Source organism: Falco peregrinus, chromosome Z (genome assembly GCF_023634155.1).
Source record: "Falco peregrinus isolate bFalPer1 chromosome Z, bFalPer1.pri, whole genome shotgun sequence".
NCBI lineage: Eukaryota > Metazoa > Chordata > Aves > Falconiformes > Falconidae > Falco > Falco peregrinus.
In genome coordinates, this window is record NC_073739.1 from 65,981,182 (window position 1) to 66,003,352 (window position 22,171).

The 22,171-nt window shown below is 41.3% G+C and overlaps 1 protein-coding gene across 7 annotated transcripts in view; it reads left to right on the top strand.

Moving 5' to 3' along the window:
- Window positions 1-22,171, top strand: part of SLC38A9 (solute carrier family 38 member 9) — a 54,085-nt gene that overhangs the window by 15,075 nt on the left and 16,839 nt on the right. For 6 of the 7 annotated variants that reach the window (XM_055791005.1, XM_055791004.1, XM_055791007.1 and 3 more), the window contains 10 exons: window positions 2,356-2,488; window positions 3,070-3,191; window positions 3,339-3,402; window positions 3,511-3,604; window positions 4,558-4,728; window positions 7,346-7,405; window positions 8,694-8,810; window positions 9,644-9,841; window positions 12,733-12,840; window positions 18,609-18,715. In XM_055791005.1, the coding sequence (XP_055646980.1) occupies window positions 2,356-2,488; window positions 3,070-3,191; window positions 3,339-3,402; window positions 3,511-3,604; window positions 4,558-4,728; window positions 7,346-7,405; window positions 8,694-8,810; window positions 9,644-9,841; window positions 12,733-12,840; window positions 18,609-18,715 (1,174 nt within the window). The remainder of the gene's footprint in view (window positions 1-2,355; window positions 2,489-3,069; window positions 3,192-3,338; window positions 3,403-3,510; window positions 3,605-4,557; window positions 4,729-7,345; window positions 7,406-8,693; window positions 8,811-9,643; window positions 9,842-12,732; window positions 12,841-18,608; window positions 18,716-22,171) is intronic. The other variant, XM_055791008.1, reaches the window with a different exon arrangement.

The window sequence follows — 22,171 nt, forward strand, 5'->3', positions numbered from 1 at the left end:
TGCTACTCACTATGAAGCAAAATGTAGACTTCGTCTCAGTGTTATTTTTCCACAGTAGCAATGGAAGTTTATGGGGAGGTACTAAGAATAATAACTGGAGTTGGTGAGGGGGCAGTCTTCATGAAGCTCTTCTCAATATGCAGCTGCCACATAATTAGCAAAATACACACTTTAGGTGTTCTAAATACGTGTCAGTGATCCAAAAATAAAAGAACAGAGAGTTGAGTGGGGTAGGGAGGCATTTAAACATATTACATTTCCAGTTTTCATAGCTATAGTCTTTATTTTACCAATCTTCTAATGAAATATTTTTAGCAGTGTCCAGTGATTGGATCAGCCCAATAAATTTTAAGCTAAAACAAGGGAAGTTCTTTAGGGCTGACAGTCCATTTTTGTGTTACATACCTATGGAATTGGTTAGTCCTGTGTACCTCTGACTTGAGTAATAAAGCTATTGCTTAAAATTTATTCCTGTTCAGTTGCAATATCTTCCCTAATTGTTTATACAAATGCCACAGAAGTCCATATACAAAATGGGGATTTCCCCTTTCACTTCACAGACATGGAAAAAAAAAACCAATTCAATTAAGAATCTTTTAAAAATTGAAACTGTGTTCGATTTTATTGCAGTAAGTGGGAAATATAAGCAAATCTAAGCCAATTTTCCATTATGAAGGAAGATGTAAGAATTAGTAATGTCTAGGATGAAGGAAAGAAATAATTTGTGGATAAGTTGTTTATTTTTCTCTGTTTTTGTAATTCAGTTTTCATTAGTCCCACAAATACTCAGCTCCTGTGTCCCCTTAAGCACACAGGAATAAGGACCTACCTTCATCCCTTCCAAAGATGTAACAACCAGCTTCAGAGCTGTATTCCTTTTCTTCCTTCCAGATAAAAGGTGATGCCATGGTGCAAATGCTTAATGATTCACTGGGAAAGAGAATAGGACCTTTGTCATGGTATTGAGAGCTGGGGCAGGAAGGGTTGACCAAGTCCCTTTGTAGTCTGAGCCAGGAATGGGTATTGGAAAACAGTTCAAATAGACTTTACTCATATTACCGGAAAAATGGCATGGATTTATTGCTGACCTGATTTCTGCTCTTGGTAGCCTGAAACTTGTGATCTGTACTTCTGTGGGTTCTGGTTTTGGGGTGCTTCTTGTTTCTGAGAGATTTAAACCTCAACTTGGAAGAAGAAGATCAGAAAGCTGTTGAGATTGCTGTAGAAATTAAAAGCACTAGTGAAAGAGAAAAAAACCCAAAACCCTTTATCAAGGCTTACAGGTCACCAATATCTCCTCTCTTGTTTGTAGCCCATCAGTGTTAGGAGTGAATGTTGTATTTAGGCAAAAGCACAGTATGACTGTATGGAAGTAAATTATACTTGATTAGAAAAAAACACCTCTGCAATATGTTAATTAGGTCACATATCTCTGGTAGCGCCCCTTGCATGAAGCTGGATTTATGTTGTGTTGTAACTTTTGGAGCGGCTTTCACTCTGCTTGCTCTGTACCTAGGTGTGTACAGTGAATACAAGCAGCGTTTGGTGTGGCTGCTTTCTCCTTGAGTGACTGTGACCATGCCTGCAGCCTAACTCATCTGGGGAGGAGGGAGGGGAGACCACCTGCATGCTGTACACCTGTGTATGAGAGATGTAGGACTTTTCTGTTGCTGATAGTCCTGTTCTCTGTGATTACCCTGATTAAATCTCAAGGGAAGTGGTGAAGTACTTCAGAACTGCAGATGGACATCTGTTCCATGTCCTGTGAGAAATTCCATTCCCAGTTGTGTTGGCTTAAAAATAGTATGACCACATGGACTTATTTGGGCTTGGTTCCCTCCCCATTAAGCACCATTTCCTACAGTGTTTTTGGCTAGATTAGTAGTTCCTAGCCTTTTCATAGGTGGTCCTCATTACCACCATTTATTCCTCTCTTTTTGTCTTTTTGTTTCTGCATTCTCACGCTTTCTGTTTCTACCTCTGTTCCTCATCACTAGTTCTGGCAACACCGGTTATAAGCACTAATAAGCTTGGCCAAGCATATTAACATGTAGTTCTGGTGTGACTCATTGTTGAGAACTAACAGACTGCATACTAGGTCTGAATTTTACTATTAGGCTGCCCTGCAGAATCTGGGCAAGAGACTGTTTTAATATGGGTGATAGAAACACATGGTTCTTTCATGGACGGCAGCTTCTGTCATGGCAGTGATCTTTTTTGCATTTGCTTTTTGTCAGTGAATGTCAGACGCATCCTAAGTGATGCTGAGCTGTTCTCTAAGTTTTATGTTACCTTTTTTTTTTTAAGGGTTTTAAGGGTGTGTGGTTTTTTTCTTCCCCCCCCCTCCTGCTTTAGACCATTTCATGTGGAGCCTACAAACATAGTCAGCGTGAACGATGATATGCAAAGAGTCACTGATGAAGCTTCAGCAATGAATAAGCGGATTCACTACTACAGCAGGCTCACATCTCCTGCAGACAGGGCGCTGGTAAGGCAAAGACAGGCCAGATTAACTGAGTGGTCTCTGGTATGTTAGGTCTTCCACAGCCTAGGTTCATAAAAGACACACAAGTAAACGCAGGGGGAGAATTGCTCTGCAGCTTGCTTTGAAGTAAATATTTAGCAGCTGAGTACCTTAACAAGGTCTTGTGTTATCACAGGCTGTGATTGACTTCTTGTTCAATGCCTTCACCATCCAAAGAAAACATACAAACAGCTTGAATTTTGTTAACAGTGGTAAAGGCTGCCTGGATGTGTGTACACATTTCTACCATCTTAAGAGGATTTAAGCAGTGGTCAACTGCGGTGGTTAAACTAGCATGATCTGTGCGTAGTATACGTTACAGGCATTTTGTAGAAGAAAAGCCTGGTTTTGTGCTATCTAGCTAAAATTCTGGGCAATGGGGTTTTTTCATGGGGAGAAAATTAATGTAGTCCAACCTTTTTGGTTTTTTTCCTAAATGCACTTTTCATGGGAAGATTTTGTGATTTACAACAGCTGACCCTGTATTTGGGACAATAGTTAACTTTGGTGTTACTAACAAATCTTGGTTTTTATCCATTTGTTAGATTGCTCCTGATCATGTACTTCCAGCTCCTGATGAAATCTACGTATACAGTCCATTGGGAACTGCTTTTAAAGTTGACAGTTGCACAGATGGCTATGGTAAAAACTCCAGTATAGTGACAATGTATGTTAAGCACCTTGCCATATATTAACCAGAAAATGCATTATTATTAAATGTTCTATATTGTATGCATAACTATTGTAGCTAAGAGGATAGTGTGAATTAAGAATGCTCCTCAAATTATTTACTGGCTTTTTCTTTTCATCCTAGATTTATGATATGGAATACAATGATGGGTACATCTATATTAAGTATCCCATGGGGAATAAAACAGGTAAAACTATGAAAAATGTATGTGTAGGAAAATGTTTTTTGCAACATGGCTTACTCTTCATTTTTCTGTAGTTACTGATAAATAAACTGTATTTCTCCCTCTTAACAGGCAGGCTTTACTTCTGGAATCATTCTCATTTTACTGATGGGCATTTTGACTCTTTATTGCTGCTACAGAGTTGTAGAGTCACGGAAAATGATACGTAAGAAACGCAAAGCTTCATAATGCAAATATTTCTATTATTTGTGTGTGAAACAGAGAGACCTAATAGATTCTTAGTTTGTCTGTATCTTTACTATGTTAGACCTGACCTGCAAATAAAAGCTATTTCTTTGAAAGTCTCCCTATTTTTGTAGTCTGGATCTGTAAGCTAAATTTCTGTCTTCACTATTAGATTATGCTTCAGGTCCTTGGGGCCTAAGTATTATAGCAAACCCCAAACTCTTAGCAAGCAAGGTTTCACAGATGTTCACTTACCAAGCGTTTGGGGGCTTACAGAGTTAGAGGGTTCCCTTCTTCTCCATAAGCACTGTCCCGTTCCCTACATGTATTTCTGATCATGTTGCGCAGTGGAACAGTATGGGCAGTAGCTGCCTCCACTTGTGTAGCATGCCGGTACTAACCTAACTTTTTTATATATTCTGTGTTGGAAGCAATCTGTGGACAGTGGTTTTACTAACAGTGTACTTTTATTGTTCAGAATTAATCTTGCAGCTCTTGTAGTTGGTGCTTGTATGCATAAACTAACCCCCCACTTGCTCAAATAAAGGCACTTAAGACCTCCAGTTTGTGACAACTCATCTCAGGGCATTGTTGAGGACTAGTTCATGGTCTGGCCTGCTTTGCCATAACTCTTGCAAAAGGCTTTAGCTGCAAATGCATGGCTGCATTTTTGCACCCATGCCTTATTCCAGTGCTTCTGGAAGTATTCTGAGTGGTAGTATGGCCACAATAAAAGCCTCTACTTCTTCAGGCTCCTTCAGTCAAATGCCTAGTGAGTGTTATACTTTAAAGTTAACAGAAATCTTCTTAGCCCTTGGAAGCACTGTGATTTTGTGTCAGAATATTCTGAAACAAGAACACATCCTGTCATGAAGAGTTCTACTGACCTAACATTTTGTTTAGATATGTTTCTTACTTTTGTATCTTCTTCAGCTTTAGTAGATACCTCAAGCTGGGAATTCCCAGATGTTTGCAAGTATTACTTTGGATCCTTTGGTCAATGGTCAAGTCTTTTATTTTCGATGGTATCGCTTGTTGGAGCCATGGTTGTTTATTGGGTGCTTATGTCCAACTTTCTGTTCAACACAGGAAAGTTTATATACAGTAAGTATACATTTTCGGTTAACTTTTACAGCTATCTTGTGGAAAGATTAAGATGTTGCTTTATACTGAAAAAAGAATTGTTTGTTTTACTTAATCTTGGTTTTTCTGTTGCTTTGTATGAAAAGTCAGTTGAGAATAAGTAACTGTGTGGAGTTCTGTGCACAGTCATGTATGTTTTCAAAGCCGGTTTCTCAGTCTGTCTCTTAAACTGTGGTTTTAATGAAAGACATAGTACCAATTATCTGATTTGCATGTCAGTAATGAGCCTTCTTGGTGTAGCTTAAACAACCCAAACCTCTTGCTTGCTTCCACTTTATATTTTCACTCCCACCTCCTTTGCAGTGGTGTAACTATTTGAACAGCCATGTAACAGGCTAGGCTGTTGAAATGATCCAGGTTAATGAAAAAAATCTAGTTTCATTCTAGTTTTCAACACACACACTTAAGAGTGCTGCCATGTAGAAAGTTTTTGCAAGTGTCCTTGAAGGAACGATGACCTGTAGCACAGTGAAAGAACGATTCTTAGTCTGGCATTGCTACAGAATAAAACATATTGGTTACTTACAGCCTTGTACATGCACAGGCACACAGACTTTTGTGGATACAATCACTTAAGTATGTAGAGTTGTGGGAATAAACGATGGAATTGAGAGCTTTGAAAATCTGACTCATAGCATTGAATAGCATGACAGATTTAAGAGTTTCTGTTTTGAAGGTAATTAAAAAATCTCTGAGGCAAATAGCATTATAGACACTTACACCTCTTAAACAATATTTAATTAGAATTCCCACCATCCCTGAAGGACCTACTTTACTTTATTGGTTAATGACTGGTATATTTTACACTTGACCTAATTCATATGTTATTAAAGCCATTTTACTTTAGACTCTGTTGTTTTTTAATAAGGTTAACCCTTTAATCCTATATTATTCTAAACCAAGGAACTCCAATTTTAGTAAGTAAACTTCAGAATGGTCAAAACCGTTCCTTTTCTAGGAAAAAAAGTTGCTTTTCCCTGAGATTGGCATGTTATTTTATCACTAACCTATATTTGTTTGGGGTCCTTACTTGTTTGCTCTTTGATAACTTTAGTCATTGGATTCTTGTCCTAACTTTCATTGTGGTCACTTACTTGCTAGGTTGTGAAATGGGTGATAGGATGTCGGTTTGACACACTGCCATTTTCCAGCCATGCATTTCTAAGTTATTCTAAGCAGGCTACTACATTTAATGCCAGTACACTCAGATGACTTTTTAAAAAATCTGCACACAGAATTTAAGTGGCAACAAACTGATTTCCTAAAGGAGGATGGTCTAGAAATCAATATGAAAAGAAGGCAAGAATTGTAATCCAAGTATGATATCCTGTGGGGTTTTTTGGGGTTTTTTTGGTAAGATGGTGTCCCATGCTTTCGTTCTGTTTTTGTTCTATGAAACAGACATAAATCCACAAATGCAATTGCTAGTTCTAAACCACTTTTTAAGTACAGAGCAAGCATAAATTGTCTATCCACTTATAACTAATTTTAAAATGCTCTAATTCTGTAAAAGCTATCAGTTCTTTTGATGGCTTCACAGTAGGTACTTCTTTTTAAGTAGCAAGCAACACAAAACAGTGATGAAGAGAGGAGGTGATGAGTGATTTTATTTAAATCTTTTGGTTGTTGTATACACTGATACCAATATGAGAAACCCAGTTTTGATTCAGGGCATTATAAATCAAAGTGAAGAAACAAAAAATAGTTGGCTTCCCACAAGACTTTTTGCTTTCTTTATGAGAAACAAGCTGCTGTTAACTGCATGTAAAAAATCTGAGGGCTGCTGTCCCAGTTCATTTTCTGTGTGCATAATACACCCACATGCAGCAGAAGCAAATTTTAACCAGACACGCTAATGAAATCTCCAAGCTGATGGGCATTTTCTCTGTGTGTGTGTATATATATACATGTAAATATATGGAAATTGCTATCCAGTACACTCATGCTGGTGAAGCTGCAGGAACTTGAGAATACCTGGTGTGGCACAGCAGTAAAGTAGCACAGGAGTGTATTGAAACAAAACACTTCTAGAGTTGACAGTAGACAGTGAGACTTAAACCTTTCTCTGGAGATTCCCTTCTTTAAAATAAACATGGAAAAAGCATCCCCCTAGAGCCTCCTTTGAAAGAAAGATTAGAAAAATGAGTAGGGGAAGCTTTTTCCATATAGTACCATCTGGACTGAGGATATGGTTGCATGCACTCTTTTTTCTGTCCCAAGAGAAGCTGGTTTTAAGAAGCATCTCTTCATTAACCTCCTGTATGGCATGGCAGACTGAGAAGCTGGGACAAGCAAAGATGTTCTGGGGGAACAGGGACGAGCAGCTGGGAGGGGGCTGGCTTGGGAACTTGATAAATGGACAAGACTGCTGGGAAGAAAGCAGTGCTGTGGGGGGCTACTTTAAGACACTTCTAAAATAAAGTTTTAAAATACTTCGAGTTGGGGGGAGTGCAAGCTGCTGTATTACCCCTCTGATGTAATTTTCCAAAATATTTCTGTAATTAATATTTATCAAGTCAGCAGATAAAAGCCTAGTAGCAGGTTTGGGACATTGATAGTAAGGTTTTCTTCTTTTTAGACTTCATTCATGACATTAACGTAACAGATATTGTTCCTGGCACCAATGGAAGTAACAGAGGTAAGAAGCACTTACTAGTATTGTGTTTCCTGGGTGGGGGTGGGGATTTAAAGGAAAATCATCATGTTTCCATGCCAAACCACATTGCAGTTATAAAGTGTGTATTGTAAATTCTAACTACCTGTTTTTAAAAAACTGTCATCTGTCTGGGATTTGTACTTCCACAAATAACCACACACTTGGAAAGCTTAATAATTGGAAAAAGAAAGAAAGTGGGGGTGAAGATAAGGATTTAAAGGCAAATTTCAGGTTTCTGTATACCCAGATACAGTCCCCGTGAAACCATGAATGGTAGACTTCTTAATGGCTTTTGGACAATGGGGAACTGGCTTAAGGAATTCTAACTTTTGCACCTTGAAATTGAGGCACATCAGATCTGTTTACTGTTTAAAATCTTGGCTGGGGCATTTTTGCTCCTCACCACTCTGCAGCAACATTCTTATTTTAAAAAAATCCTGTAAGAACAGCTTTAATGATGCTAAGTGCAAAAAGAAATGTGTCAGGCTACATGAGCATCGGGTTGGGCTTTGTGGAGAGTCTGGCATTTGCACAACTAAGGGAAGTAACTGCACTCAAGTATGAAGGTAGGTCTGTTGGGAGTTGAGTAGGCAGAATAATGTAGAATGAAGGCAGGAGCTAGGCATTCAGCCTCTGATCTTTCTGCCTATATACAGTAAATGAACATGTAGTGCTTTGTTATGAAGCAGAAAATTTTCTCTTATCCTGGGTCCTTATGGGAATGGGGAAACATTTCAGTACCAGCTGGACAGCTGTGTGTCACACTCACTGCAGCCGTGTTTCTGGAGAGCAGCTGTTGGGAGTCAGGTGAAGGAGTTGAGAAATAATTCTGAAAACCAGTTGATTTGCATTTGAGCTAGTGTTGAATCCTGTTTCTTTACAGTCCTTACCAGAAAGGACCAGTAGCTGCTGCAGTGCTCTTTCTCATGTGCTCTCTCCTGCTTCTGCTGTTCTGTCCCATAGTTATGCAGCAGGGGGTGTAACTTGGAAACAAAGTAGACAACAGTATTCCACAGCATCCTCCAACAACTGGAAGATTTAAAGCATCTGCTTCACAAAATTAAGGGCTGCTTTAAGGGATGCCACATGGTCAGATGACTCTTGGCAGAGCATTCAGGGCTACCAAGGAGATCAGTAAGAACAAAAACATTTTTCAGGGTCTGTGAAACAATCCTGTTATAAGCAATGGAGAAAAAGCAAATGAGAAAACTGGAAGTAACATAATGGTCCCTCAAGACATTTGACAGACACTTTTTACATCTTTGTACAGAACAGGCATGCAGCCAATGTGGGAGGGAGGCTATCAAGTATCTTGGGATGCCAAAATTTAAAACAAGACGTTATGAGAACAGTAAGATGGTTTATATTTCAACACGTAACTTTTTAGGTATGTGTGAGAAAGGAATGTTGATATTAACAAAAATAAAATAAACATGTTTTTGTCAAGGGATCTTTTTGTTCAGTTAATTTTGTTCCAGTCACTTGTTCAGGTGCTGCCATTGATCAGCCACCATTTAACAGGAGTGCGATGTTCCCTTTTGGCAATGTTATGGGTGTATATCTTAAATTGCTTCTGTTGAGTTATATAGCAGTGATGTACTTGCACCTGGCGTGGCACCAAGATGGCAGGGTTTTTTATTCGGTGCATGGGTTTTAGACCTGCCAGTTGTTATAGCAGCTTTCTTGTAATCTTAGTTTGTGTGTTCCCTTAACAATGTACAGTAATGCAGGCTCTTCTGTACACAGATTACATCTCGATTCATATGATCTTACTGAAGTGCACAGAGACAGATTACAATGCTAAATACTCAGCCAGATGCAGGGATGCATTGCTATGACTTGATTCCAGCAGGTGCATTTAGGCACTGAACACAGTTATAGGTATGTGACCTTGTAGGCTGATCCTGTGCCACAGCTCAGGCTTCAGATGAATTGGCATCTTTGCTGTGCTCTTCTGAAAGAGCCATAGTGCTTGTCAGCTTAGATTGTAAGGTGCCTAGCAGTGAAATCTTAGCACTGAACTCCTGATAAAAAACCACACTGAACTCCTGATAAATAAACAAACAGGAGTTAGGAAATGAGTTGTCAAACAATGCTGTTGAGTGGTCCTGTTCCCCATAGGTAAAACACTCTCCAGAAATTATACGATCTTGGCTGTGAAGATTCTGTGCAAGTAAAACACTTTTCATCTGGGGATATTTTTCTTTTCCTTTCTTCCAGTCATTTGTCCAAGTGCTACTAGTGGTCACACACCACAGAACAGGAGTGTGATGTTCTCTTCTGGCAATGATACAGGTTTTGAACTCTTCGAGGAGTGGTGGAACAAATCACAAACAGTACCATTTTACCTGATTGCTGTTCTTCTGCCTCTGCTAAATCTGAAGTCTCCATCCTTCTTTGCAAAGTTTAATGTCCTAGGTAGGTAAGAAATACTATTGAAGCATTGGTTCATTGTGGCTAAAATGTACAGAAAACAGCGAAAGCTACTTCAGTGAGTAGAATTGTAGAATCATTTAAGTTGGAAAAGAACTTTAAGATCATCAAGCCCAACTGTTAACCCAGGACCGTCAAGTCCACCACTAAGCCATGTCCCCAGGTGCCACATCTACGTGTCTTTTAAGTACTTCCAGGGATGGGGACTCAACCACTTCCCTGGGCAGCCTGTTCCAATGCTTGACCACCCTTTCAGTGAAGAAACTTAGGATTCCTAATACCAAATCTAAACCTCCCCTGATGCAACTTGAGGCCATTTCCTCTTGTCCTGTTGCTTGTTACATGGGAGAAGAGAGCAACACTCACCTTGCTAAAACCTCCTTTCCAGTAATTGTACAGAGTGATAAGGTCTCTCCTCAGCTTCCCTTTCTGCAGGCTAAACAAGCCGTTCCCTCAGCTGCTTCTCATAACACCTGTGCTGCAGACCCTCCACCAGCTTCATTTTCCTTCTCTGTGCACACTCCAGCACCTCGATGCCCCTGCTAAAGTGAGGGGCCCAACACTGAACACAGGATTCGAGGTGTGGCCTCACCAGTGCCCAGTGCAGGGGGACGGTCACTGCCCTGGCCCTGCTGGCCACACTGTTTCCCATACAAGCCAGGATGCTGTTGGCCTTCATGGGCACACTGCTGGATGTCAACCAGCACCCCCATGTCTTTTTCTGGGGGACAGCCTTCCAGCCACTCTTCAGTAGTTTGCTGGCAGCCCATATTGTGCCTTGGAATGGTTTGTTGGTTGGTTTGTTAACCACCACAGGCTTTCTACTCTGCTTTGCTCGAGTCTTTCAGATAACAGGCTGATAATTATTTTTTTTCCTTCTCTCCCTTGATAATCCTGTAAAACAAGTTCCACTATATTTACAACAGGTTTTCCCAGATGGTGCAGTATTTGATGCATAGTACCTTGGCACAAGCAGTCAGTCATACCCTTCCTCATCTGGTAGACATTTCAACACAGGCAGTTACTTCCAAAAATTAGTTGCTTCTGACCTGAAGTAATTTGTTACCAATCAGTTGATTAATTAATTACAGCATCAGTCAGTCAGTGTAATCTGCTGCTGTGCTTTGCGCAGCTCCCAATACCCTTGCCTATTCTGTGCTACAAAGACAAAAGTTGTGACTTCTCCTTGCTTCCATGTCTTGAGATGGAAAACCAATACAGGTGGGATTGGTGAAGGGGATAAAGCACATGGATGATGGGTGGGGTTATTCACAAAGGATATCTGAGGGCATAGCATTGAAGCATATGATGGAGAGAAAGGAAAAAGGAGATGGGATCACAGAATGGGTTGAAAAAGATGGAGAAATATTGTAAAGGAGATAGAGGACAGGAAATTGAGGGTGTAGTTTGTCCTGTTTGTTCCAGTGTGATGCTTAATTAGGGCTTGGATCTGCTGTTGCTGGAACCAGTAAATGAAAATACAGCACATGTGATGGTGCTCCTGTGTAAAAAGGAAAGTTTTTATGTAGCCTACATATAAATTAGGTATATGAAAATATTTCATCAAGTGAGATCTAGCCACAACTGTATGTGTTTTTGAAATAAGCACATTATCGTAGACAACTTTTTTTTAGAGAACGTGAATATTAAAATACAAAATTTCTCATAACTTAGCAGATTATAATGTAACTCAGAAGCTGTGCAAAGTTGGTTTGATTTTTTTTAAACCTTGAAGTTAATAGGACAAGAAAAAATGGAAGGCAATTTTTGAGGTGCTGAAATAAATCTTAATAGAGAACTTGTACCTACCTTTACACCTACAGAAACCTAAATCATTAGGAGACTACAGAATATTTTAGCTGTTAAGCTGATCCTTAAGCACGGAACCTTTCATCTTCCTAAGCCTTTGACTACGCTCTGTATAATCAAATGGTAATTTCTGCAGTTAATTTTTTAATCTTGGAGATACTGCTACAATTAAATGATGTCTTATCTGAATCTGTATTCTAAACTGCAAAAATGCTGTTTCTTTTTCTTTGCTTACAGCCTGTTCTCTGGTGACAAGCAGCATTGTTGGCTGGAAGGTTGCATATAGTAGCCTTAATTACTGTTGCACAGTTTCCTTCAATTTTTAGGTAGTTACTGTTCTGGCCTTGTCTGTTTGAAATGACAGGAGCCAAGATCATACACTGTCCATCCCATGTGCAGACACAGCAAGGCATTTATACCCATCTGTGATCTTACCTGTAGTCCTCTAGCTGTGTAGAGTATTGCTGGATACCTCTGAATCATTGAGATGGAATGCAAATCCAGTGTTATTTGATCAAGGTTATCCAAGGTTATCATCTATACAAGGTTTAAATCAGTAGTGATCAAATGTCATTATCAGCTTCCAGCTCCCAGTTTGAAGTTCACAATTGCAGTAAACATTCATATCTCATTGGGCCATTTGGTTCAAAAAGTCAGTGACTGCATGGATGTTGTAATAGCTGCAGTACTGCAGTTCATGCAGTGCTTGTCTCATGTTTAGATCAAAATCTTGACAGCTAAAGCTTGAACTCATCTGTTACTGCTGAGAGACATCCTTTCCTGTACAGCAGCAGTATTTACAGGGTAATTCTTCCACTGTCACTACTGCAGCATCTGGAGAACATTAAATATGCTGAAAGCTTGCACTGGGTGCAAGTACATTATTCTTTCTGTCTGACCTATAACATAAAGAAAAGGAAAATTTAGACCTAGCTTGTGTTTTTAAGAAGGAATACCAACCCGAAGTGTTTGGGCTGCTGGTAACTAGTTGGATGGAGCAGGAATAAAACACAGCACAAATACTTTCTACTACCTCATGGTGTTTGTTTGTCTCTTGTCTTTTCCAGGTACAATTTCCGTTGTCTACTTAGTTTTTCTGGTTACTGTAAAGGCTGCTTATCTGGGAATCCATTTAGAATACAACTGGTTTGCAGAGAATGATTTTTTTGTACCAGGTAAGGTAATTAAAATGCAGTAATGAAGCCTATACCGATGGGTTTAAGATTATTTTTTTTTAATCAATTAATGAATGACTTTCTCACCTTTTAACATCTCTGTGACATAAATAAAACGAGAAAATGCTGCCTGATGTTGCATGTAGAGGCTCAGGAAGGGTACCTTGTGACAAAGTGACAAGGATGTCAGGCTTAAATTAAATGGCTCATTCACCATAATTTACAACTACCGATTTTCCTGTGCTTCCCCAATCTATCTCAGGTTTTAGTCCATAATTATAGCTCTTCTTTAAACACCCATTAGCCCTCCAGTATGTTTCTTTTCTTGAATGTTGTTTTGGTGGCTGTTCTTTCCAAATTACTGTTACAGATTACTTTGTGAGATGTCACAGTCATAAACTGGTATTGCATGAATAGATAATTTAAAGAGATCAGTTTCTTATTTTAGGAGGCGTGTAACGAGTTTTTTCCCCGTGCTTTACAACAGCCAGGATTCATACAATCATTTAGCTCCAAGGAGCTGTGTTCTGTGCTATTGAATTGTATCACTCCTTCTGTTCTTAGAAACAAAGAGTATTTTGTCCTTCTTGATGATCTTATGATCTTATTGGCATCACAGAGACATATTGGGATGGCTGCTGTGACTGGAATGTTGGAATGGAAGGATACAGGCCTTTTGGGAAGGACAGGCAGGGGAGACAAGGAGAGGCGTGGATCTCTGCCTAGGGATGGAAGAGGAGCCAACCAAGAGCTATGGGTCATGATTAAAGGGAGGACAGGGACAAATGACATTATAGTGAGGGTCTGCTACAGGCCAACCAACCAGGAAGACTGAGCAGATGAGACCCTCTATAGAAAGATAGGAGCAGCCTTAGATTCTCCAGCCCAAGAAAAGCTGGTTAATATTCAAGGATCACCTCCTCCAAGCTCAGGTGCTGCGCATATCAACAAAGAGGAAATTGGGCAAAAATGCCAGGAGGCCTGCATGGATGAACAAGGAGCTCCTGGACTAGTCAAACACAAAAAGGAAGCCTATAGGGGGTGGAAACAAGGACAGGTAGCCTGTGAGGAATACAGAGAAACTGAGCAGCCAGAAACCACGTTAGAAAAGCTAAAGCCCTGATAGAATTAAACACCAGCCAAGCAGTCTGGCAGCAGTCTTGGGGCTTTTTTTTTTTTTTTTTAATTGCTTGGAAACAGAAGTGCTGAGGTACTAACAGACTGACTCCTGTTCTTGCCTCTGCCATCAAGAGTGGTTCCAAAGAATGTTTATCAATATGGTGTTAGGTGCTTTATATATATATAAAAATACATACATAAACAAAAACCAAACCAAACCAAAAAAAATATATATATCTAAGGGCAACAAGAAAAGCTTCTATAAGTATCTCGGTGATAAAAGGAAGGTGAGGGAAGATGTGAGGCCTCTCCAGAAGGAAATGAGAGACCTGGTTACCCAGGACATGGAGAAGGCTGAGGTACTCAATGACTTTTTTTCCTCAGTCTTTGCCAGCAAGTGGTCTAGCCATACTGCCTAAGCCACAGAAGGCAAAGGCAGAGACTAGGAGAATGAAGAACCACCCATTGTAGGAGAAGATCTGGTTCGAGACCACCTAAGGAACCTGGAGGCGCACAAGTCCATGGGACCTGATGAGGTGCATCCGTAGGTCCTGAGGGAATGGGCAGATGAGGTGGCTAAGCCACTGTCCATCATGTTTGAGAAGTCATGGCAGTCTGGTGAGTTTCCCATGGACTGGAAAAGGGGAAACATAAACCCCATTTTTAAAAGGGGAAATAAGGAGAACCTGGGGAACTACAGTCATCAGTCTCACCCCTGTGCCTGGCAAGATCATGCAGTGGATCCTCCTGGCAACTGTGCTAAGGCACATGGAAAATAAGGAGGTGATTGGTGACAGTCAGCGTGGCTTCACTAAGGACGAATCATGCCTGACAGATTTGGTGGCCTTCTGTGATGGGGTTACAGCATTGGTGGGTGAGGGAAGAGCAACTGATGTCATCTGCCTGGACTTATGCAAAGCATCTGACACTGTCCTGTACAACATTCTTGTCTGTAAACTGGAGACATGGATTTGACGGATGGACCACTCGATGGAAAAGGAATTGGCTGGATGATCACACTCAAAATTGAGTTGCAGTCAATGGCTCAACGTCCAAGTGGAGACCAGTGAGGACTGGCACTCCTCAGAGATCAGTATTGATACTGGTGCTCATCAACACATTTGTTGGCAACATGGCCAGCAGGACTGAGTGCACCCTCAGCAATTCACTGATGACACCAAGCTGTGTGGTGCCGTTGACATGCTGGAAGGAAGGGATGCCATCCAGAGGGACCTTGGCAGGCTGGAGAGGTGGGCCTGTGTGAACTTCATGAAGTTCAGGAAGGCCAAGTGCAAGGTAGTGCACCTGGGTCAGGGTACACGATACACAGGCTGGGTGGAGAATGGATTGAGAGCAGCCCTGAGGAGAAGGGCTCAGGGGTGCTGGTGCACAGGAAGCTCAGCATGGCCCAGGAACAACTTGCAGCCCAGAAAGCCAGCCAAATCCTGGTCTGCATCAAAAGAAGTGTGACCAGCAGGTCAAGGGAGGTGATTCTCCCCCTCTACTCTGATTTTGTGAGACTCCACCTGGAGTACTGCATTCAGCTCTGGGGCCCTCAACGTAAGAAGGACATGGAGTGAGTCCAGAGGAGGGGGACAAAGATGATCAGAGGGCTGGAGTAGGCTGAGAGAGTTGGGTTTGTTCGGCTTGGAGAAGAGAAGGCTCTGTGGTGACCTTATAGCAGCCTTCCAGTACCTAAAGGGGGCCTGCAAGAAAGCTGGAGAGGGACATTTTTACAAGGACATGTAGTGATGGACAAAGGCTTTAAACTGAAGGACGATTGATTTAAATTAGATATTAGGAATAAATTCTTCACTGTGAAGATAGTGGGGCACTTGAACAGGCTGGCCAGAGAAGCTGTGGTTGCCCCGTCCCTGGGAGTGTTCAAGGCCAGGCTGGATGGGGCTTTGAGCAACCTGGTCTGGTGGGAAGGTGTCCCTGCCCCTGGCAAGGGGAGTGGAACTAGGTTGACCTTTAAGGTCCCTTCCAACCTAAACTATTCTATGATTCTGTGATTCTATGATTCTGTAGAGTTTACTTCTTTAGTTAAGGCCACTCGGAGATACATACCTTCTTAGGGTTTCTTTAGCAGGTTTGTGCATTTTTAGTTTCCTATTTACAATAAGCACTGCACTAACAGTTTTACACATGGGCTGCAGACTGTTGTTAGGTCCAAAAATGTAGAATTGGAGAAGGAAACAAGGATACCTTAAAACACTAGGACGGGTTTTTGAATAGAGATTTTTTAAAAAGGAACACTAGAGTTGTTCCGTGTTTCTAATAGAACCTGATACAGTTTGTGGCATCATGGTAATGCATTGCGGCAACAAGAGTAACAACTCAGTAAACTACAGATTAGTTGAGTAAAGTTACTGATGTGAAATTCAACTGATTTGTGTGTTCACATCACGATTGCAGTGGTCTCACAGTTACTTATTCTTTGTCATCTTCTACCACTGCCTTTGAGTTGATTCAGCTGTCTAGCTGAACTGAAATTAATCTCACACAATAATAAGCAGAATAAACAGCTAGGCTAGTGTATTCTGTGTATGTTTGGCAGAGGTATGCTCAAAATCCAGTATTCCCCTTCTCCACCCCCAAGCCCATAGCTAATCATCAAATCTGTTCGTTCATTTTCCCATAACTGCTGAAGGTCATTCCTTCCTAATCTCAGTCAGGCATTCAGAACCCTATTTCAAGATCTGAATGCCAAGAAACAAGTGAAAGGCTGTATAAAACAGTTTCTGCAGCTTGGTAGTGTCACCAAGAAAAAGTATTTGTCCTTTCTGGCTGAGTCTTCAAATCCAGGCAGTTTTTGCTGAGTATGACTGCGCAAGACCAAAGCAGATGCTTTGAGAATGAACTGGATTATCTCTGTAATTCCCTAACAATCCTGACTACTGCAGCGTAAGTACAAACTTAAAGATAGATGTAAGTAGTTCTGAAACAGTGCTATCCATACTATTTATTTTCCTCCATCATTGCATTTACTTTTAGGCACATTTTTTTGACTAACAAACTGCTTTTGTCTCCAGTGTAAAAATTTGGATTTCAAAGCACTGGATGATTAGCAGCTGCATTAATGACCTAATTTATTTTGTACAGCATTATGCTTAATGCTGTCTGTAAGTACAAGTGATACTCAAGCATGTGCTGCTCAGTCAGTAGATAGACCACAATGTTTGGTCTTGCTCTGTTGCAAGCATGGAAACATGGTTTTAACCTGAATTGCCCCAGAAGACAGTCTTTAATGTTCACATGGCCTCATATCTGCGCTCACATGGCCTCATATCTGCGCTGTCTTCCTGAGAATGCAGGACGAAATTTGCCCAAACTACGGTTCACTAACAAACCCACATAAAGTGGAAACCAGCCTATGTCTACAAAATCAGGTTTTAAACACCTTGAAGTTCAAGTCCAAGATCTATTAAGCAGTCCTTGTGTAAAATGAATTATAGCTTGACACGTGTGCCACAGGTCACTAAGTGGAGCACCTGGTAGTCTGATTATTTTGGCAGTGTCACTGGTTCTGCTAGGAGATAGGCAAAGCTTGCAGCTAATGCATACAAATTCAGCTACTACTGATAGTTGCAGTGATGAGGAAGACAGTTCGGAAAGAGATTCTGAATCTGTTGGTTTGCTTTATTAGTGAGATTGAAGTAGTAGATGGAAAACAAGCCCAAAAGTCTCTTGCACTCCCAATTCTTATCAGTAGTGCATCACGCTAATTAGGTATTGAAGATGCAATGAAGTCAGCCCTAGGGGTGGCGTATTCTCTCAGCCTGGATGAACCTTTCATTGATTGCCTGGGGTGTGTTCACCTTGCTGACTTTATAGCACTTTAAAAAAGTCTGGTTTAAATATGTTTGCATGAAGCTCTCTGTGGTTTGATCTGTAAGTGTTTGTGAGCCTCTGATGAGTGTTTTGCTATATGGCTGGATGCTTTCCAGAAGCTGAGCTAGCTCAGGGATCTCTAATTGCTGTTAGCATGCTGAAGAGTACATACATCATTGTATGATACCAACAAAGATGGTGCTGTAATGATGTTACACATTGGTGAATTCGGGTATTAAAAGTAGAAGAAGCAGAGCAATGCTATTCCCATGGAGACAATAAAACCCCCTTTTTCATAGATGCAGTAATGTGTATGATAACACAAGAAGTTGCTCTGCCTTTCTTTATGCCCTGGTTTATAAGCAGAATCTTTTAAACATCTACAGATGTCATTTTTCCTCTGGTAGCATGAGTAACATTTTAACAACGAAAGATTCTGATAAAGCAAATGATTCCTTCCCCCCATCTCCCTGTTCAGGGACAATCAATTACTGCCTTAAAAATGCTTTCCAGCTAAACTGTTAAGAAGCAGAAAAGCTTGTATGTGTAGATCCTAAATTAACCTAATAATCTTTGATGGTTGGGGTCTCTCAAGAAATTTTGCTGGGCATGTGTTGTATAGTAATCACTGTCGTCTTGCATTTTGTACTTTGTGATTAAATATCTGCATTGCCTATGGTCAAAGATAAAACAGATTGTCCCATTTCGACGTGGAGGTTCGTGTTTCTGCAGTTGACTCCACAGTACTGTATGCCCTCTGCCTTTTGGCACTGTTTGTTTCAAAGAAGTTATTAACACTTTTTTTCCTCCCTTAGAGTTTAGAATTCTGTTCCCTCAGCTTACAGGGGTTCTGACACTTGCCTTCTTCATCCACAATTGTGTCATCACACTTCTTCAAAATAACAAGAATCAGGAAAATAATGTAAGTAATTTCACAAAACTGTGCTGATTTTTATCTAGATTGCTTGCTTCTTTTGAAGTCAATCCAGGGACTGTAGTAGCTTCAGAAAATGTAACTTGCTCTTGTGATCTGATAAGAAACCAGTTACACATACTTATAACAGATGCATTTCAAATTTATTCAAATGAAAGCTTATTTGTGGTCAGGCTGGTATTAAATGGCCAAATTACACACAAGAGGCAGAAGGCTTGGCAGTGTTGTATGACTAGAAAACCTGACCAATTTTAGAATGAAAAATGCTGGAAAATATTGGGCATAGGACTGATTTTAGCAGAGTTCTGAAAAATAGTGCTGGGGTCTAGATAATACTTTTTCTCAGTTGCTTCAGTAGTTTTGTGTCACAATCCAAGCCAAGGTTCATAGAGAAACCTGACCCTATTTAGAGAATCCTCAAGAGTTGAAGCCTGGATCTGGAACCTTTGTGATAATGTAGCCCTTGGACTGGTCCTTTGCCCTTGAAAAAATTATGCGCTGCTCATCCAGATAGAACTGCATTCTTTCTTAATATCTTCCCATTATAAAATACAAAATGGAGTGAACATAATACAGAGTTAGAGCCCTAGAGTACATTTTTACTGTAATTATTTTGATTATTTAACTTTTGCCTCCCCACTTTCCAGGATTCTTGTCCCACTTCATTAAAATGACAGAATTGCATCCGAGTGGGTTTTGAATGTCTCCAGAGAGCGAGACTCCACAACCTATCTGGGCAGCCTGTTCCAGTGCTTGGTCACCCTCAAAGTAAAGTTGTTGGAGCTTCTTGTCTTGCAGTTTGTGCCCATTGCCCCTTGTCGTGTTGCTGGGCGCTACTGAGAAGAGCCTGGCTCCATCCTCTTGACACCCATCCTTACGATATTTGTGTGCATTGGTAAGATCCCTTCTGTCCACTCATCCAGGCCACACTTTCTGAGCTTGCCTATGAGGATGTTATGGTACACAGTGCCAAAAGCCTTGCTGAAGTCAAGGTAGACAACATTTGCTGCTCTCCCCTTCTCTACCCAGCCAGTCATTCCATCATAGATGGCTGTCAGGTTGGTCAGGCATGATTTGCCCTTGGTGAATCCATGCTGGCTGTTCCTGATGACCTTTTCCTCCACATGCTTTGATATGACCTCCAGGATGAGCTATTCGATCAGCTTTCCAGGGATGGAGGTGAGGCTGACTGGCCTGTAGTTTCCTGGGTTCTTCTCATTGACCTTCTTGAAGGCTGGAGTGACATTGGCTTTCCTCTAGTCCTCAGACATGTCTCCTGTCCTCCATGACCTTTCAAAGATGATGGAGAGTGGCTTAGCAATAACATCTGCCAGCTCCCTCAGCACTCCAGAGTGAATCCCATCGGGGCCCATGGATTTGTGGGTGTTAAATTTTCTTAAGTGATCTCTAACATGATCCTTCTTGACTAAGGGAATGTCTTCCTTTTCCCAGATTTCCTCTCTTGCCGCCAGGGTCTGGGATTCCTGAGGGCTGGCCTTGGCAGTGGAGACTGAAGCAAAGAAGGCATTCAGTAACTCCACCTTCTCTGTGTCCTTCATCACCGGTGCTCCCACCTCATTCAGCAGCAGGCCAACATTTTCCCCAGTCATGCTTTTCCTGCTGATGTACGTGAAGAAGCCCTTCTTGTTGTCCTTGACCTCCCTCACCAGATTTAATTCCAAATGGACCTTATCCTTCCTTGTCACCTCCCTGTATGTTCTCACCATATCCCTATATTCCTCCCAAGTGGCCTGTCCCTTTTCCACATCCCATAAACTTCCTTCTTCTGTCTGAGTTTTGCCAGAAGCTCCTTGCTCATCCATGCAGGCCTCCTGCCCCTTTGCATGATTTCTTATTCATAGGGATGCACTGATCTTGGGTTTGGAGGAAGTGATGCTTGAATATTAGCCAGTGCTCTTGTACACCCCTACCTTCTAGGGCCCTAACCCATGGGAATCCTCTAAGCAGGTCCTTGAAGAGGCCAAAGTTAGCTCTCCTGAAGTCCAGGATTGTAGTCCTACTTATCGCCCTGCTTCCTTCACACAGGATCCTGAACGCCACTGTCTCATGGTCCCTGCAGCGAAGGCTGCCCCCAGCCTTCGTATCCTCAACCAATCCTCTTTTGTGAATACAAGGTCCAGGAGCTTATCTTGCTTGTTGGCTCCTCTGTCACCTGTGTCAAAAAGTTACCGCTAATGCTCTGCAGGAGCCTCCTGGACTGTGTGAGCCTAGCTGTGTTGTCTTTTCAGCAGATATCAGGGAGGTGGAAGTCCCCCATGAGAACCAGGGACTGTGATTGTGAGGCTGCCTCCAATTGTCTGTAGAAGGCCTCATTGACTTCCTCTTCCTGATCAGGTGGCCTGTAGCAAACACCCACAACAGTGTCACCCATGTTGCCCTGCCCCTTAATTTCTACTGGTAAGCTCTGGACTCATTCTGCATCCGCCCCTGGGGACAGCTCGATACATTGTGGTTGCTCCTCACAGAAAGAGCAACTCCACAACCTCTCCGTGCTGCCCTGTCTTTCCTAAAAAGTACATAGCCATCCATGGTGGCTTTTCAGTCATGTGAGCTATCCCACCGTGTCTCTGTAATTGCAATGAGATCATGGCCTTTATCTGTAAATAATCTTAGCTATAAAGGTAACTACAATAACATACAAAGATTTTACAATAATAGCTGTATGAAAAAATTATACAGAATCACAGAATCCAAGAATGGTTGAGGTTGGAAGGGACCTCAGCTGTCATCTTGTCCAGCTGGCTCCACCCAGTTACCTACACAACACATCAGGTAGAATATATTTGATTATTCAGAGGTGGTCATGCACCAATGCAGTGAAATGACCTTTTACTTTAGTAATCTGCACAGTTAGTTTTTTGTCCCTGTGAACCCAGGCCAGCTTGTGAGTGACCACCTCCGCAAAGGAGTCATTAATCCTCCTCCAGGAAAGATTCTTGGGGTTTATGGTCATCTCTGAAAATAGTTTAAAAACTAAAGAGAGTGTTAGTAAATCTCTGGAGAAAGAAAACAAAGTTTCTTCTCAGTTTTCTTAAGAAAATTTTATGATATGGAAAAGGGCAAGATTTTTCTTTCTCTTTAGCTGTGGCTTTCAAATTCTAAAGGCAGGATCACTCCACAATCAGCTCTGTATGCATGGGAGGCCTAATACTTCCATGCCACCTTTAAGATATTTCCTGTGGCTTTCCCCGCTTCATTTACATGAGAGCAAGCCATCAGTAGCACCTGAAATCTTCTCGGCTTGATTTTCTTGTGTTAAGGAGGCAGAAACCACTGCCTGCATTTGAATCAGCTTTTCTGAATGTCCTCCCTGGAGCTTATGTTGAATTTCCAAGTCAACCCTAGTGTGGATCCCAAGCCCTGGGCAAGACTGTCACATTCCAGAAGGGTGTTCAGATTGCATGGAAAAGTTTGTAATGGGAA